Source organism: Sphaeramia orbicularis, chromosome 8, assembly GCF_902148855.1.
Source record: "Sphaeramia orbicularis chromosome 8, fSphaOr1.1, whole genome shotgun sequence".
NCBI classification, from domain to species: domain Eukaryota; kingdom Metazoa; phylum Chordata; class Actinopteri; order Kurtiformes; family Apogonidae; genus Sphaeramia; species Sphaeramia orbicularis.
In genome coordinates this window covers 13,194,300-13,213,094 of record NC_043964.1, presented here as the reverse complement: position 1 = coordinate 13,213,094, position 18,795 = coordinate 13,194,300, and the positions used below count along the sequence as shown (strand labels likewise).

The window sequence follows — 18,795 nt, the reverse complement described above, 5'->3', positions numbered from 1 at the left end:
AGCTTTATAAGGGGGACACTGAGTCGGGGAAATCATTCCTTCCTTTCTAAATGTTGCAATGTTGGTTTATACTTGACGAGATTGTGTCAGTGTATCATCATTCATCATATTTAAGACACACAAGGCATGCAAACTTAAAAGATGAAACCGCACATTGTATTGAAGATACGGCAACATTACATTCAAAGCACATCACCTTGCAGTCACTGAACAAAAAAAGAAAGATAGGAACTCGCCTAATACTGCACAAATAAGTTACATTCACAAAAATATCACAGTAAAAATACCATGAGTTAGTGATCAAACATAACATCATGAGAAATGTCACAAGGTGTAGCCAGTCACTGGTACCTAAATGAAACAATTATCTCCCTAATCCTATTTTTATTCTGCACCACATTGTGAGTCGGATCCCGATGCTTCCCATAGCACCACTGTCCAACTTAAGTCTGGAGGCTATTTTTTAAACCTATGTGGTGACACATAAATATCATGCTACAGTTTAAATATTTGCTGATTATCACAGAAGGTACAAAATATCTACCTAACATCTTATTTTAGATGTTCAAGAAAGAAATACTTACAGAAGTTGACTACAACAATTAATTGTAACACAGTGATACTCACATTTACATTTGGAGCACATCAGCGTGTACCCAATGTCCTATATTTTGGGCATTAAAGATCCATTGGTTTTTGTTTGCTGCACTGCTTCTTTGAGATTACATCACATAAGAAAAGGGAAAGCTAAAGCGGTACTTCCTTAAACAACCCTGTTTCCACATAAGGCATTTCAAATGACCCTGTACTGTCTGAATGCAATTTTTTTGTTTTGTTTTTTGGTACATATTATACATGTCATGCTTAACCAAAAACAAGAATGTGACCTAAATTATCATTTTATGAGGACAGTTACTTCAAATATCATCTTTAACTCTTTCCAGTATACTTTGTTGAAGTCATTGGGCTAGCCAGCACAATATCCTGAGTTAAGGCTCAGGCAACATAAACATACACACTAACCTGAGAGTAAAACTGTACTCCAATCCATATACAGTGTTGTATATGCTGCAGTCTTTCACACACAATAGTTAGTCACCAGTCCGGTAAAAAAGTTAGGCAATATACTCATATAATTTAGACCCTTAGCTTCTCAAAAGTCCTGCCAAGATTTCTTCACTAACTGTTTCTTAATTTAACAATTCATTTTCCAAAACCAATTATTTTTTAAAATACAATATACATCTACTTTTGATGTTCATTTTGTTTTCTTCATGAAAAGTGCCATGAAACAAGTGTTTCATTCAACAATACATAAATACAACTAGAGAAACTGAGGTCCTGTTACATATCTTGGACATTTACAGTGTCTGTATTTCCAGCATGTGATTATAATCTAGGAGAAGGATAATGGAACATTATGCTAGTCTGCGGTAAAGTTAAATTATGACTATGCCTGTATTGGTGTGATTTTGGCCAGTGATAAAAGCTCAGAAGAGTGTTTGGGTGTAAGCTGTTTCATGGAGAGTGGTCCCACAGGCATGTTGATGGACAGACTCCAATAGCTGCATCATTGAGGTGAAAGGTGAAAGAGGAGGGGAGAGGGTGAGAGTTTATAAGGGTCAGGAGGTGAAGTAGGAGTTCTGCATGGAGTAGAGGCGGTCGATGGGGTTTCCCACACGGCCTGGCAGGAGGCCGCCTTCCCCTGTTGCTAAGAGGCAGTCACCAAGGTGACCGAGGCTTCCATCGCTGTCCAGGTCATGGAACACTGTCTCTGAGTCTGTTGTGGAAAAAAGTCTATGATCAGAACCAGAGAAAACTGAAGGAAGTAGAAAAGTTTGGATAGTTGATGAGCCTGGATGTGGAGGAAATATTCAGATTTCGTAGTTGGGTAAAAGTTCTGGTGGCACACAGTCAAAATACTCCATTACAAATGAAAACATGCAAGTATTTTCAGCAAACTTTACTTCAACCATGAAAACTAAAAGTAGTCCTTATGCAGTAAAATGGTTACGGTTAGTGTTTTAATAATATATACAATTTTGGATTCATTTCACTGCTGCCTTAATGTGCATTTTGCCCTTTGCTGATGTATGTGTTTAAGGTTGTGCTCATTTTAGGCACATTTTAGGAACTATTGGTCTCTAAAAAGATACCATAAGTAACAAGTAAAGTAATAATAGCTCAGAAAACAGGCCTGTTTTCATCTTAATGACAATGTAACTGTTTTTAAACTTGCATAAATGATTGTTTTGTAACAATTGATTGTAAGTTTCTGTATTATGTGTTGATTATGTCTTGTCAGAAACTGTGTGTTATGCTGCTTTTCTTGGCCGGGTCACTCTTGAAAAAAAGATTTGCAATCTCACTGGGGCTTTTTTTTTATCTGGTTAAATAAAGGATATATATAATGTATCTCCCGGGTAATCCAAGAGAGTTTTTAAATATTACTTTTATCTCAAAAAGTGGATAATTTTTGCAACCCATAAAGGAAATTTAATAGCAAACATCCCAAAGAGATCAGTGACAAGGACATTTGGAGAGAATAATGTGGTTTAACCTTGTAACTTTCACCTCCTTTCTTACCATAGGAGTGGAGCTGCTCGTTGCTCAGCTGTGGAGGTGTAAGACCATGTCGAAATGGCTCTCCACCATAAATGTCCAGAGCGAGTAGTTGCTGACGTGGCAAAGAGGGATAACCCAGGATCCCATCCATTCCGTGTGTACTAGAGCCATCTGTAAAGAGATGAGAATCCCTTTAGTCACTCCGTTTATTATATTCTTTAATCCTGCTTTGGTGCTTTAAATTCTTACCCTCGCTGTCGTCGTTGCTCTGACGTCCCCCTCTGCTCGGTCCTCTTCTGGTCCCTCCAAGCTGCTCTTGTTCCTGCTGCTGCTGCTGCTGTTGCTGCTGTCTGCGAGCTATTTTCTTCATCTGAAACACAAAAGCGTATTGATGAGATATCTGTGTCTTATATCTGGAATAAAGGGTAAAGTCTGTGAAGTGTGAAACATGTAAAGTCTAACCTTGGCTCTCTGGTTTTGAAACCACACCTGAACCACACGCACTGTCAGCCCAGTCTCAGCAGCTAGTGTCTCTCGCACCTACAGATGAACGTGTTTCATGGCCATAAAAGTTGGCATACATTCTGACAAACATGCTAAAATCAAATGAAACAAATGTAACAATTAATGTGTAAGGTGAGGGAGTATATTGTGAGATGCTGGTCCACCCACCTTACGGCAAGGTTTAGCTGACACTTCAAAGGAGGCCTTGAACGCACGGCGCTGCTGTGTGGTCAAGATAGTTCGGGGTCGTTTTGAACGCTTGTGTTCCTTGCCTTCATCACCCCCCTTCCCCCCTCCAGATCCACCTCCTCCGTCCTCATCCTCACTCTTCACTGAGCAAGGTCAACAGACAAAAAAAAACAGTCAGAGCAGCCCTTATGTGACGAAATGCTTTCAGATTATGGAAACAAGTAAAAGGCCTTGACATGGTGTAAGAAATCTGGACAGTCATATAAAAATATTTAGTGTGAAGTAAAAGCAAAAGCCTACATGGAAAAAAAACTCTTCAAATCTCAAATAATTCCTGCACACTCAAACTTTTTCCTCAGCATACTGTGGAAAATTACTCAAAACTAGTGAGTCAGCACACATTGGACTCCCACTAAGTTTAGTTAAAGGTAAACTTAATCTAAAAAAAAGTATAATATCACAAGTTAAAAAAAAACAAACAAAAAAAAACTGCATTTGTTGGATTTTAGTTTTGACATGTTTTTTTGCCACTGTTCACTGTGAATGCTTAATGTATGTTAAATCTTGCTGACTGAAGTTACAACCCACTGGAGACTATAGATATGGCTGTACAGAAAAAAATGCAGCCAACTGATCTAAAATGTTTAATAATTTTTTTAACCACTAATCCCATCAATTCATCTAAATAATTTAGGTAAAATGCAGTTTCTCAGTTTTTTTTCGCACCATCAGACATGTTTTATTGGGACGTTCTGAGGCTCCATAGTGAACATAGAAACACCATCAGTTTCTGCATTGATTAATCAATAAATCCCCATGTAGTTTGACAAATAACAGTGGTGATAGATGCTTGTTTTTGACTTCAGTTAATGATATATTTTCCCTTCTTCACATCTTTCTTCTAAAATAATAACCTTTGAATTTACTGTGAGCTGTTATTAATACCTACATTATCAATAAATTAAATACAGAACAATATCTGATTTTTACTGAAAAATTCAAAATGTAAAGAATAATGTTACTGTAAATCACAGGTGTCAAACATGCAGCCCCGTGGCCAAATCCGGCCTGCCATAGGGTCCAGTCTGGCCCTTGGGATGTATTTGTGAAATCCAAAAATAGATATTAAGAAATTAACAATCTTTTTAGCTCAGGTTCCACATGCAGACCAATTTAACCTCCATTGGGTCAGACCAGTAAAATACTATCATAATAACCTAGAAATACTCACAACTCCACATTTTTCTCTTTGTAAATGTAAATATTTTCATGTATTTACACTAAAACAAAGTATAATTTCACAAAAAATATGAATAATCTGAACAAATGGGAAGAACCTGAAATGTCTTCAGAAAAATTAATGCAATTTTAACAATATTCTGCCTGATACTAAATGTTTTGTGTATTTGTAGATCCACTGTAATCTGTACGTTATAATGTACATGTGGAAATGATAAACTGAGGCTGAATATTGCAAAAATTACACTTATTCTTTCAGTTTGTTCAAGTTATATCCATTATTTGAAAGGGCAGTTTGTAGATGTCAACATTTTCAATGTTTAATTTTACTTTTTTCAGTGTAAAATATAGAGAAAAGTTTGGAGTTGACATTATTCATATGTTATTATGTTACTATTTTACTGGTTCGGCCCACTTCAGATCAAATTTAGCTGAATGTGGCCCCTGAACTGAAATCAGTTTGACACCCCTGCAGTAAGTGATAATAAATGACTTAGGAAAGATTAAATACTGAGAAAAATTGTAAGTTGCTATAAAAATATTCAAATATTTGTATCAAAGTTACTCTCATGGCATCCTAGACAGCACTCCTCTAACTCTACCTGATTCAGTGGGTGTTGGACTGATAGCAGCAAGCATTTCCCTCTCCTTTTCATAGTCCATGCGGCAGAGCAGCTGTCCTTCCTTCAACACAAACTCATCACCTCTCTGCAGCCGGCGTTCACACTCACAGCAGCTGAAGCAGCCCAGGTGGTATACCTGGCCTAGCACGCGCATTATCAGCTCTGAACGGCCAATCACCTGCAGGCAGGCGCTACACTTCCTTACAAAGAGCCTGAAGGTGCACAGGGAGAGAAACACATGGGGTTATTTTTGAAGGACACTAACATAAAGTGTAAAAAAAAAAAAAAAAGAATGAGAAAGGTGATCTAATTAAAGATGGAGACAAAGACAAGGAGCTCTGTTACATTTACCCTCAGCTCTAATTGTTCAAGAGATTAGCATAGTCTCTTAATTAAAGGTCGTACAAACATTACCCAATTCACAAAGCAACAAAGTGAACATCTGCTAAATGGAATTACAATAGATAGCATTTTTACACTATGTTGTCTTTTCTCCCTCTGTACAGTAGGGGGCAGTAGTTAGTTAGTTTCTGGTATGAGAGCAGCCTGTTTGAAGACTCTCTTTTTGTTCAATGCATTTTCAGCCCTGTTTGATGGAGTTAACTTCAGCCTGTGTACAATCTTTCCCCCCACACTCTTAAATCACAAGTTTAACATAACGAGTAAAGTTTAGTCACAGCCTTATTGCTTTTCCCCATGACTATTTTCCTCCTTTTGTTCCTTCATTTCTCCTCCTGTGAGATGTTCCAACCCATACAATTCCTAACCCTTGCTCCACCATCACTTCACATCCCTATTTCCATTTGGCCTAAGTCTCTGCCACTAAATTCCTCTCAAATCCCAGCTCTCACACTTAGTTTTTTACCCCCTCCCTACGAGTATTTTCTGCCAGCATTCCCAGTTTCCCTCTCGCCCTCCCAGCCTGCCTCCCCAGTTCACTGAAACTAATAAAGACAGGATTAATTAGATTGTTGTTTAAACAGTGCGATGGCCAGACAGACGCTGTAAACTCATAACCAGGGATTGGGGATAGCATGGGGTTAATCTCTCTCCTCTCACTTATGCACACTAAAACACACATACACACATGCACACAGACATTTGCACACACCCACCCACAGAGTATCAGTATACCTAGTCTGATATTGGCTAGTTATCTCCATACCATCACCCATCAGTGGTGAGGAAACACATGTTCAATCAGTAAATACAGAGATATGATTTTTTTTTTTTTGGTTTGTTTGTTTTATTTTAGAAACAAGAGGATTGACCAGGTGTAAAAACAGAACTCTCCAAATGCATAAATAGCACCAGAAACAAACACTTTCCTGGACAAGAGGGAATGGGGTGTGAGAGGTGGGGTGAAGAGAGGAGGGGGGGAGGCAGGGTCGAAGACAGAAGTGTTGACGCTCCCTGACTGAGTGATAGAAAGGTGTTGCTGCCCAAATCTGGAGTGTAAAGAAGGAGCCAGGTCTGCACATTAGAGCTCCTAATCTGTGATTCTGTCCCAAACGCAGCTGCTACGGCTAATCTTTCTCAATCCATCTGCCAAACGCTCCCCAAATTCCCCAAATGACAGTGTCGCTAACTTAACATCATAAACACAAAAACAACAGCAGCCTTTTACACATGTACTGTGACATGTTCCCAATCGTAGTGCACATGTAGTGACCACTCTTATTCTCGAACAGTTATATTAGAGTGGATCTTAGAAATCTTTTCAGTTTTCAACCATGATGCTCAATCTTAATATTCAGCATGTAACTTAAACCAGGATAGAGTCCAGGATAAAAGGCTTTCATCACGCTGCTCTGTGAAACCTCATCATACACCCAAGCATGTACTTAAAACCCTTAAATTGCCTTCTTTTGTGAAAAATACAACAGAGTCGTCACAGGATTGCTTGACATAAGACTGATGATGTTAGTGGTTAAGTCCCATACTCCCTAATCACGGTGTATACACAGCACGGTAGGAATTTACTCAACATGGCAAATGAAGGCAACTTGGGGCAACTGCCACAGAGGGGGGTCTGTAAGTAGATCAGTCTAATCCCTCTAATAGAAGTATCATTCACACTGGCCCTGTCCAGGATGTAGCTTCCAATAAATCACTATGGACATTGTGGCTAAAGAGCTGCCACACGAGTGATGCAAACTTAGCTTCCACATTAAATTTATTTAGTTTAGTCAAACAAACCTACGCCATCAGTGTGTTATTGATGGGATTATTAACAATTCAGTGAAACATGATTATTTATTTATTCTACAATACCTACTTTGGTCTAAAATATGCTATATATTTAACATTCTGCATTTTTTTTAAAATATAAATTAGATATCACATATAATGGATTTGATTCCAATGGAACCGGATACTGTGGTGGAGAAAATGCTAGACCTGATTGTATTCACAGTCTTTGCACTGCGCAAAAATGTGGATTTCTGTTGTTAAATTCTGTACCCACCCTGTTTTTCTGTATTAATGATAATGAAAAAAATATATAGATAAGAAATAGATGTAACAAACATCCTTGCTATAGCCTTAAATGCTGATATTCTTTTTCTGTTAACATTAGAGTTTGTGCATAATTTAAGATATTAAGTTAAGGCTATTTTTTTTTACATTACATTGCTCACTATATTAGTCTATTTGAGGATACTTGCTCAAATCAATGGCATTTGCAAAAGGAATCAGTGGGAAGAAGTCTGTGTGACACTGACCTAAAAAACCTGCTTACATTTTTTTTTTCTTGTGTCTGAAATTAAATCATGAAAAAGCTGAAATAAAATGAGACTTCTAGCAGCTTATGTGTACAGTAAAGATCAGCAGTTTGCAAAGATCAGGAAAGATATTTAGATCAAAACTTTACTTTGGATTTTGAGGGAAGAAGAAGCGAACTCTTTTATATAATATTCAGTATATGATGCAAAGTGAATCTTGGAAGGGACAAAAGTGTAGACAGAAAACAAACAAGAATAGAAAGTTAACCCACGAAGCTGTGCTGTACCAACCCTCGGCTGGCAACTTTATGTTCAGAGCCTGTGGATTTTGGAGGGGTTAGGGGGCACACGTAATTACAAGCTCACTGATTATGAGATCACATGTAGAGAAGGAGAATAGTATACGTATTGCAAGTATTGAGTGGGAATAATCAGCTCTTTCTTTCATGTTTTATTGTAGATCCTAGGCATACAAACACAATAACAGAATCTTTATTATCTCCTAAGCTGTGTCATGTGGCTTTGTTTTGCCTGTGAGCTCTGACAAGCACAACATTGTCTGGACTGCAACACAATCATTCCATAAATATGTATGTGTCTCAGAGCGATTACAGTTGTTATGCTCGCTTTCATAATTGATAAATATTTATACAGGTACAGGTTTACTCATACTAACTAGAGGTTTTGAGTGCCTTCTATTGCACTCTCTGGGGCATGATCTGTTGTGTGTAAGAGTCATGTTTGGTTTCCACCTCAGCTCATCAAGAATCATGTTTAAGATTCTTTCCTGTATATTTAACACTGGATGTGCTGAGTTATTTCAGTGAGGCCTTGAGTAAGTATGAATGAATCTTTACACTCAACTCACTGACTTACACTTATTGGTTGATGAATCATTTGCCATGATCTTTGTCAAATGGTAATGCTTTAACATGTTGGGGGTATTTTGGTACTGAACTATTACTTTTTATAAACCGAGATTTGTTCAGAAGCAAAAATAACATCTTCTACCAAACACAAGCCAATCACATTGAATACACATACTGAAACGCAGAACGCTGACGTTGCGTTGGCAGTGACGCTTTCCCTTTTGAACTGTGACATGATTGCAAAGCTTAGAAAAAAGTGAAAAACCAGTCAGTGACTAAGAATCTTTGCACTCACCTCAATAAAGTGAATGAAAAATTATTTCCACCACTGGTCCAGAATGACCTGAGTGTGTCAAACGTGTGTGCACATGAATCCTGAAAGTGCATTCAAGAATTCATGTGGAATTGATACAAAATAACAAATGATATGCAACAATCATACTTTTTTAAGATGTGTTCTTTTAAGTATCGTCTATTTCTTAGACGTGTGTGTAAGAGTGCATGTGCGTGTGTGTGTGCACGCACTTTTCGGCGGATATTGCACTGTGAAGCAAAATGGCTCAGAGCCAGGGTTCAGTAATCACATCATCTCCTTTTATTAAATCTCCCTGCACTGCTTCTGTGTTATTAAAATCTCCCAGCATTCCCCACGATACTCGCTACCCCTGCCACCACTCACTCACACTCATACACACAAAAACACATACACACACACACACACACACACACACACACACACACACACACACATATATAAATATATATATATACAGTACAGCCACACAGATAGGAACATACACACACATGGGTATATATACAGTCACATGAGCACGTAAACACAAATATGCACAGTTTGTGTAAACAAAGATAAGGTGCCTGCGTACAAACATCAATAAAACACTGACAGATGCTGTCATTTGTGCTTCATATCCATCCGTGCATCAATAAACTAACATCATAAACAGTCCTCTTACTCAATGAATGCTCCTAAAAATTTGCAAAAGCAGTGTGTAATTTAATGACCACGAGGCCCTGAAGTGTGAGTTATATATCTCAAGATGCATTTCTGCACAATGATTTCATGACAGTCACTAAAGATGTTGTTAATAAGACCAGCTCTGCATGAGTGCAACACTGAACTCAAAACCAGTGCAACATAGCCTACCTGTGTGACAGTAACAAGTAAAACCTGCATGACATGCATGGTGTGTATAAATACGAATTTTGGGGTGTGTGTGATCTACACCTGATGCTACCAAGAATGACTGTTATGTGTGAAGACATAGAAGTGTGTTGGTGTGCGTGAGAGAGTTGGTATGTGTGTGTGTGTGTGTATGTGTGTGTTAGTTTAGATAAAACAGTTAATCCCCAGGCCACCAGAACGCAATATCCTGTCTGCCCGTTTCTCATTTCCTGTCTGTCTCTGGCGGAGCGGGAAGCAGTGGGGAGGGGGTGGCGGGGGACAGCGGGACCCGTTGCCCCAGAAACAGGAGATACAGCCGGTCGATTTGAGAAACGTCTACGCCGATCTCCCTATCTCTCCCTCTCCGGTGCGACCCCCTTTTCTCTCTCCTTTTTTTCTCTCTCCCTCTCTGCTTTTATTATCTCAGATTTAATAAAGCCGAGGCGAGCAGCTTGTTCTGCCATGAAACATTTATTAGCTGTCTGTTATAAAATTGTTGTGGGGGAGGAAAGATGATGGGGTCTCATCTCACATTATGCAAAAACAGTGGCAATACCACCCCCCCAACACACTCAGGCCCAGATAAACCTCCACCCCTCCTTGTGGCTTTTTTCTCTAAAAGCTCTCAAAAAACCTCATCCTTACATTCTTTATCCCATTTTGAACCTCCTCTGCCCATCACACAGATTTCTCTTTGGTGCTCTTTCACTTATGTCACAAACTGCAAGTTCTTCTATGGTAACTCTACCCATCATCCGCTGAGCCACAGATTTAGCTAATGTAAGACTTGTGGGTAAGGGAGAAGTGTTTGAACATTTATTATTATATGTAGCCTCCCTGTAGGATTTGTAAGGGGTCCTGAGCTATCACTGCAGCCATGAGTCATCCAAACTCCCACCAAACCCAAAAATTTCCATTCACTTGGATGTTCACTTGACTCATTCTGCTCATCCCCCTGTGGCATTTTGATAGATTTCTGATAAATACCATTCAAAAAACAGACAATGCTCTTGATTTAGTTAGTGTAATGTCTTTTTTTAATTGCTGAAAAAGTGGCCAATAAAAGATGCAGAAAATGGGCTGGTTGTCCCTTTGAAATGTTGTTGCATAAGTCTTTCTAATAGCATTTCCCTGCAGCCCAGTGTCAAAGCTGTCATCACAGGACAGCAACAGAAGACTGGATAATTAGCACTGTACCCAATCAACCTCCCCACCTCCTCCCATTCCCATCCCAAGACACAAAGAGGCACTGAAGGGGAGGTAGGGGGGCGTGGTGGGAGTGCGATTAAGAGAAAACAAGGGATAAACGGGGAGATAAACTGTTTGGTGTCATCACTGCTATCAATCTCAACGAGAAGGAAATGAGGTTTAGAATAGAGAAATATTATTACAAAGCAGACAGTGATGAACGATGTAACGGATAGAGAGACAAGAGACGAGGCTAAGGTGGGGGTATGGAAAAGAGAAGTGGAGGAGAGTATGATTTTTATGTTCGGTTTTCTGTGTCTTAGAGAAACAAAACTTAGATGTTCAATCACATAAATGCAGTGTAACTTGAGAGGATACTCTGTCAGGCTGTTAGTGTTCTCACATATGTGGTCAGCAGAGGGAGATTCCATAACTATGGCGGCAGGGTCCCCCTTCCTCCATCTGCAGAGACAGGGTTTGTAAACCTAGATGTAGTCTCACTGCCCTCCACCCCACAGAGTGAGGTATTAAACCCAAGGTTTAGTGAATATCCACCCTGGTGACCTGTTTTTCACAGGGCTGAAGCTGCCTTTATGGGGCTTACAAGGGAGCTTGCAGGCTCCTCACAGCCAGACTACCCTCCATTCTGTCTGGGCTCAGCACTATTGACCAGGGAACAGTGGCCTTATACTGCTCAGTTTGGCAAGAAACCATAAAGTCAACCTGGTGTGTAAAAGATAATGACTGTGTCAAAAGTGAGCACATGATACTAGGGCTGGTTTTCTTATCTATTTTCAGTCAGAATGATATTCAACCACCATAAAACTACTATTATGTTTTATTTAAATTATACTGCAGTTCTATACAGCTGGAGAATGTTGATTTTGAGCATTTTGCCAAACACTTCAAAGTTTTTAAAACAAACCCTATAGATCTTTGGAAAAAAAAAAAATCATTAATACTCTAAGTTGCAGTTTCTGGTTTTATAATTGCTTTCCATCTATCCCCCCCCCCAGGTCTAGCTTTTAATACTGATGCATTGAATCCTTGCTTTAATACACCCTGATGGGAATTTAAAGTAAAGAGAGAAGTCTTGCCTCAAAATTATTCTATGGCATTGTGCTGAACATCTGGTCCATAACAGGATGGAGTTCCAGAGAATTTCTTGAGGTTTCAAAACACAAATAAATCCACAAGATGCACTTGAGTTTATTGTGTCTAAATCCCCTCATTTCCATAACAGATTGAGACCAGGATCACTCAAAACTAAAGACATACCTCCTGTTTTTTTATATAGATAATGAGTGAGAGCATAGGGTAATTGCTTATTTATTATAGCACTTAATGGTGATTTATATGTGATTTAAATATCTGAATTTGGTCTAAAGGGCTTTTTTATTTCAGTGTAAGGAAGTTCAATTTATTGGGAGCAAAATAATATTCGAAAGCATATGCAAATGTTGAATAAACTGTTGCCTCGGGGGCGATGCAGCCCAGATGAATCAGGGTGGGGGATGGGTCACACTTCAAAATTAGACTCTTTTCTCATTTGAGTTGACAGAAATCAGAGCTGTCTTCCTAAATGCTATTTGTATATATTTTCGTGTAATTGTTTTTTAGCCCCAAAACCGACAGAATAACTACTGTAGGCTAATATAACGGGGCTGGCTTTTGGATTATGTGAGCAATAGTTGAGGGGCAGTCTGTCTATCTGTGTGTGCTGGGTGATGTAATCAAACCAAAGGATAAATTAAAAAATATTTGGACAAGCCAGAGGGAGCATGGGGGAGACATGAAAAACAGCCAAGTATGAGCTACAAGAGCCTGCGAGATCCTTTCTTATGCATATATGCATTTGAAACACACATTCTTTAAAAAGAACCTGATTTAACCTGCGATAAAACCCATTTCTGACACTTTTTAACCATCTGGTATGTTACAGAAATCAAGCAGAGAGTTAAAAATAAAATAAGGATTACCTAACTAATTGCACAAATTCCACTGAAATTCTTTTGCATATTCCAAATTCTTAGACATGGTTATTTGTTCCAATGCACACACCTGCTGTAGATCATGCAGGGAGTTTGTAGTGTGTCGTGCAAGGTGCTGATGGACAGACTGCAGAGAAAACAAGGAGACATTGTTGCTGATCTGCTGAAGGTCAGAGGCGGTGCTGCGTGCCAAGACTGGCACCAACTCACACAACAAGGCAGCGATCCATAGGCAATGTATAGGGGACTAATTCAACAGCACAGTGAATGAACCACCCACTATTAATTTGGATCTGCAATTATAGTCATTACACGAGGCGAGCAAATACGCTTTTTCATTCCATCACTGAGAATGAACCCAGTGCTTCATTTATGATAAGCTATTGCCTCCATGTTTCCCACTCATTTTTTCTGGTAAACGTCACACAATAGGACTTTCATCAGCCAGTTCTCTCTCTCTCTCTCTCTCTCTCTCTCTCTCTCTCTCTCTCTCTCTCTCTCTCTCTCTGTCTCACCAACGCTCTCCTCCAGATGTCAGGTACAGTGGGAGAGTCTGTGCCGCTGGATGCCGTCTGACACTTCTCAAAACAATGATAACAAGCTGCAGGCTCGTCCTTCAGCCGTCTACCCCTGGAGCTCCCACTACAGGCACACCCACTGACCGCAGCACACACCAAACATCCGACACAAAAGAGGACACGAGGACATGCACAAGCACGCTCACACACACACACGCACTGTTTTTGTTGTGCACGATATTGGGCTCTATGTCCAGATGATGTACACTATATTTCAGGACTCAAATAACTGTGTTAAGGCTAAGAAAAAAAACAGAGGTTACTATGAAATAATTTGAGATTTTAACACATTCTTATTGTAACTTTATCCCATGAAAGTTTAACTTGACAGAACTTTCCTTGAAACCTACTGTACTCTAAATTTGTTTCGCATTACATCCTCTAATTTTTTTTCTTAGCATATTACATAAAAATATTTCTGATTTTTCTGATTAATTTAGAAATTTTACACTTCATGACCCTCTTTACATGACTCCCAGTGTCAAAGCATCACTTTATTTACACTGAAAACATTTTTTAGACACAAATTCCTAGGGATGAGTTGAGATTTCTATTTCTAAATTTACCTCATACTGTCTCACATGCACACCTGTCCTTAAGATGCATTATGTCGGTGTTCTACAGATTGTTCTTATAACAATGAGTAACTGACCTGAAAGCAACACTGCAAATATTTAACCTTTTTTCACCTTCCATAATTTAGCCAGTCACTGTCAAAACAATGCTGACAAAGCCAATAATTACATCTATATTCCCCACTGTGCAAAAGATGATGAGTGTTCTACAGATTGAGGCCTCTGATAAGTACTTTTGAACATGTGAATATCTTCACTGACAAGTTTATTGATTACAGAAAATGACTTTCTTTTATGTGCTGAAAAAAGTTGCTGCTAATTAGTTAAATGTGTGCAATGCAACTCAGTGCAAACCATCAACCGTGAATAGAAGAGTATGGGCTAGGCTACAGATAATGGAAACTTCTTGCATAAGCTAATCAAATCTGTATGTAACCTTGTAAATAATGATCACATATATCATGTTGAAATTACTGTCAAGAAAACCTGGCCAGCTAAAATAGAAAGAATATGAAAACACTATGAGGGATGCATGGAAAACACAATTTAGTCTATTGTATGATTCCACCGCCTTTTTGGTTTATAAAGTGGGAATGAGGAGACCAACATTAAACTTGCTTATGGAGAAAATGGTATTTTACTTTGGTACCCTATATGTTTTGTTTTTTTTTGTTTTGTTTTTTTTGCTAGACTACAGGGTATTATAGGACATTCCTCTTCACGGGGAGAAATACTACATTTATGTGACAACTGTAGCTTTGAGATTCAAATTTTATTTTCAGCAAACACAGAAAATATGGGGAGGTTGGAAGAAAAATCATGCATCTCCATCCAAAAGTAAAAACTGAATTAGAGCTGTTTCTGCATGATGATGAGAAAAGAAAAACATGTCATCCTGTAGATACACATGTTGTCCTTGGTTTATGTTTTTCTATCAGACTGTTTCAGCAATTGGGATTTCACTGTGGTCCGTGCGCTCTGATATGCCCGAGTTGCACCAACTGTGGAGCAACATTTACGCACGGTGTGTATGTGTGTGTGTGTGTGTGTGGGGGGGGGGGGGGGGGGGGGGGGGCGTGTGTGTGTGCACGTGTGTGTGAATTTGCCTTACTTTTCATAGTCGTGCTTGCAGTAAAGCAGGCGGTCCCTGCAGTAACAGGTGCCGCTGAGCGCGCTCAAACACACGGCGCACTTGACGCAGGTCTCGTGCCAGGAGCGCTCGTTCACGCGCAGCAGGAAGCGGTCGGCGATGGGTGACTCGCAGCCCGCACACAGCTCACCCCCTCCCCTGAACTCCGGACCTGCAGGGAGCAGAAGTGCAGGGAAACAGACACAGGGCCAAAGTCAGAATATTTCACATACTGGGGTCGGGAGTCCGGATGCTCCCAGTGAGACCCCACCCGACAAGAAAATATTGACTCCTTCCAAATTTCCCTTCACCGCGGTCATCGAAAACATTACGGTTTCACCACAACTTGTTTACAGACTTTATCTATCTTATAACTTGTGTTTGTACATTACATATAATTTAGAAAATGTGCGCATTCTGCAGAAAAAAATAATAACTAGCAGTTGGCTAAAAGTTTATAGACTCTTATATTTAATTATTTAAAAATATTATAGGGCCGGAATACATATAATTGATTAATATTCTTGATAATAAAATTAACTGCCAATTTAACCATCTTTTAATGTTTTTCCTCATATGACGCAACATTATAATAAAACCCTATTTCAGTGATTGTGCGTAAATGGGAATGGTGATACTGGATCCACTACATCCATACACAAATACAAGGGTGTTTTTATAATGGGCACTTGATTCGTTATTTTTTACGTCTTTTTAAATTAAAATTATTATTATTTGTGTAATTTTGGCTTCTGGGCCTTCTGCTGCACTTTGTCCGCCAGACTCACCAAAAGGCGTTGAGGACGGAGGCTGCTGCAGACAGGACTGCTGGCTCTCCTCTGTTTTCATCCCTTCTCTCCTTCCCTCAGTGTGATCGCTACAGAAACACACACCAAACATATATTTTATTCTAAGACATTCCAAGACAAAAGTTAAACGTGCACAAATGATAAATCCAGAGACAGAAAGAACAAAACTGGGCAATAAAGTTAGAAAAAGAATATTGGTCTGGACTTTATTTCTAAATAGACTTCAAAATTAAACAGAGCACACACAACCTGGTTTTAATACATAAATTACAATTATTCTTAAATAGAAAAAAAAATAAGAAAATATCACTGGAAAGTCCACGAGAATACAAATAATCTAGATGGCACACAATTGTCAAAAATTGTCCCATGAAACTCAGCTTTTGGTTAATATAAGTTTACAGTTTGTGGCGCTAAAATTAGTTAGAAAAATGGAAGTATCATAAAAATGGATGCCATCCTTTAAATCTGTCTCAACAGAATTAGTCAGTAAATATATTTACAACACGAAATATAAATAGGGCATAAATTATAGCAATAAAAAATACCTTGGCCTTCATTTATCTCTTTGCCCTTCTATTAATTCCAGTCAAATTGTAAATATTGTCTTGTCTTGTTAGAACTGTTTTTAAAATTCTTGTTTATCATTTAATATTCTCACAATTAAGTTTAGTAATTGGGATATGTTAATTTTAGGTTTCTTAGGTATTCTGATTCATAAAGTTTTATTAATATTGTAAAAAAAAAAAAAAAAAAAAAAAAAAAAACTTTAGAGGAGCAAGATAGACGATAATATTAGTTGAAAAAATAAATATAGTGAAAAATAAGACGATATTAATGAATAACGTTGAGCTTTTTTTTATGTCGGGTTGTTGTTTTCGAGCTTCTTCTTCTTTTTTTTTTTTTTTTTTTTTTTTTTTTACGTCACTCCTGTAATCTATGTAGATTATTCACGTTAAAGTATATCTTTTAGTCCGATATTCAATTATACATTAATTCCTTTTTTTTTTAAATTTTTTACATTGATTTAAAACCTATGTCATTCTAATAATAGGCTATAGTACCTTCTGTAACTTTAAAAAGGCCTGTATCCACTCTATTAAAAAGCGGCTGCATATCAGATAAACCCGGGTTGCAACAGAATAAAGGTAATAAAATAAAACTAATGTAATATGGAAATATACAGCTAATCTGATTTGGCATTTTCCCAAAGTGAAGGTTGAATACATTACTGCCAATTGTTGTGTAATTGATCGATAATTACATGTCAAGACTAGAGCCTGACACTCTGGTAAATATTACTGGAATATGTCCAAAATGATTTCACAGTTTCCTTCAGGTCACCTGGAGCTATAATAAAAGAAAACAGAATTGTCACGTTACATGTGGATCAATAAGTCAGGGATTTTTCTGTACATTTGACATTTAAAAAAAAAAAAAAAAAAAAAAAAAAATTGCTGTAAAAATAAGATCACTTGCAAATTTCTATGCTCACATTGCATTCATAACATCTATTTCTTATGATGATCCCCCATAAAATGGTCGTAATTAGGTTATTGGCCACGTGCTTCTAGAAGTAAAAGTATTATTTATTAAAGTTGAGTTGTGTCAGGTCTGATGGTGCAACAGCTGGTTTTCGATGTACACAAATAAAATTATATAAAATAAAATGAATCAGCATTAGGCCTATATTATTACTATAAACGTAATTTTCTAAATTAACGTTCTGATACTGAACAATCTACGGAAACGTACTCAAAATATCGACTCTTTCTCATTAATATTTTTGATTTAACACCAGGTCATAACCTATCTTTCAGGTCACTGTGACTTTTTCCAACGTGTTTCTAAAAACGTGCCAAAAAAACAAAAAACAAACAAAAAAAAAAACACCAGAGCCAAACAATGCGTTATTATACAATCTGGACTCTCTTATCAATTCAAATAATAAAAATATTTAGAAATCCTGAATCCCCCCCCCCCCCCCCCCCCCCTTTGCTGACAACCTGTTCTAGACTTGCGGGGTCCTACCTTGAGGTGAAACACACTCCTCCTGAAATTTCCGTTGGCAGCATTAAAAACTGGGGAAACTTTCGTCCAGTTAATGAACAGACGTGTTTACACTCAGGTCGTTTCTCCTGCACCTCACAGTCCGACGTGCATGATGGTGCTTATAGAAAAAATCCAAACACCATGATGACCCAAACTATTGTCTATTGTCTCTCCTGTTTTCTCCTCCAGCCGTGTGTGCGCTCTGACTTGTTTTGTGCGTAAAAAGGCGCAGAGGGAGGAGATGGATAGACAGAGAGAGAGAGAGAAAGAGAGAGAGAGAGAGGTGGAGGGGGGGGGGGGGGGGGGAGGAGGAGGGGAGGAAGGAGGGAGAAGGTGCGGAAGATGATGAGAGAAGATGAGCGAGGAGGATGCAAGCTTATTGATAACTCAGATGAGGATGGTCTTTTGCATTTTTGTTCAAGGTTACACCGGAGACTTGACAGCACTTGGGTAAAGGTAGGCTGTAAATGTCCGTCCACTTGGAAAACGACCCATCATGACCTTAAGTGCCCTTTTAATTTCTTTAAAAAAAAAACCTGATCCCGTTACAAATTACAAGAAAAGAACAAAGACAAATG

At 38.5% G+C, this 18,795-nt stretch overlaps 1 protein-coding gene across 1 annotated transcript; it reads right to left on the bottom strand.

Moving 5' to 3' along the window:
* Positions 1-137: 137 nt before the first annotated feature.
* Positions 138-18,462, bottom strand: lmx1al (LIM homeobox transcription factor 1, alpha-like). Its single transcript, XM_030141302.1, has 9 exons — positions 18,197-18,462; positions 16,145-16,233; positions 15,339-15,528; positions 5,100-5,332; positions 3,238-3,401; positions 3,028-3,105; positions 2,815-2,935; positions 2,587-2,736; positions 138-1,780 (listed from the first exon to the last, which is right to left on the bottom strand). Exons 1-9 carry the CDS (start codon positions 18,238-18,240, stop codon positions 1,623-1,625), a joined length of 1,227 nt encoding a protein of 408 aa, XP_029997162.1. The 5' UTR covers positions 18,241-18,462; the 3' UTR covers positions 138-1,622.
* Positions 18,463-18,795: the final 333 nt, after the last annotated feature.

What these genes read in the sequence shown, in the direction of transcription:
- lmx1al (XM_030141302.1), bottom strand. Translation starts at nt 18,240, where the DNA reads ATGCTGCCAACGGAAATTTCAGGAGGAGTGTGTTTCACCTCAAG. An exon ending in TGCAAGCACGACTATGAAAA is followed by an intron (nt 5,333 to 15,338) that starts GTAAGGCAAATT and finishes GTGCACCTTCAG; the next exon opens with GCTCTTTGTAAGGAAGTGTA. An exon ending in CGAGCAGCTCCACTCCTATG is followed by an intron (nt 1,781 to 2,586) that starts GTAAGAAAGGAG and finishes TTTCCACAACAG; the next exon opens with ACTCAGAGACAGTGTTCCAT.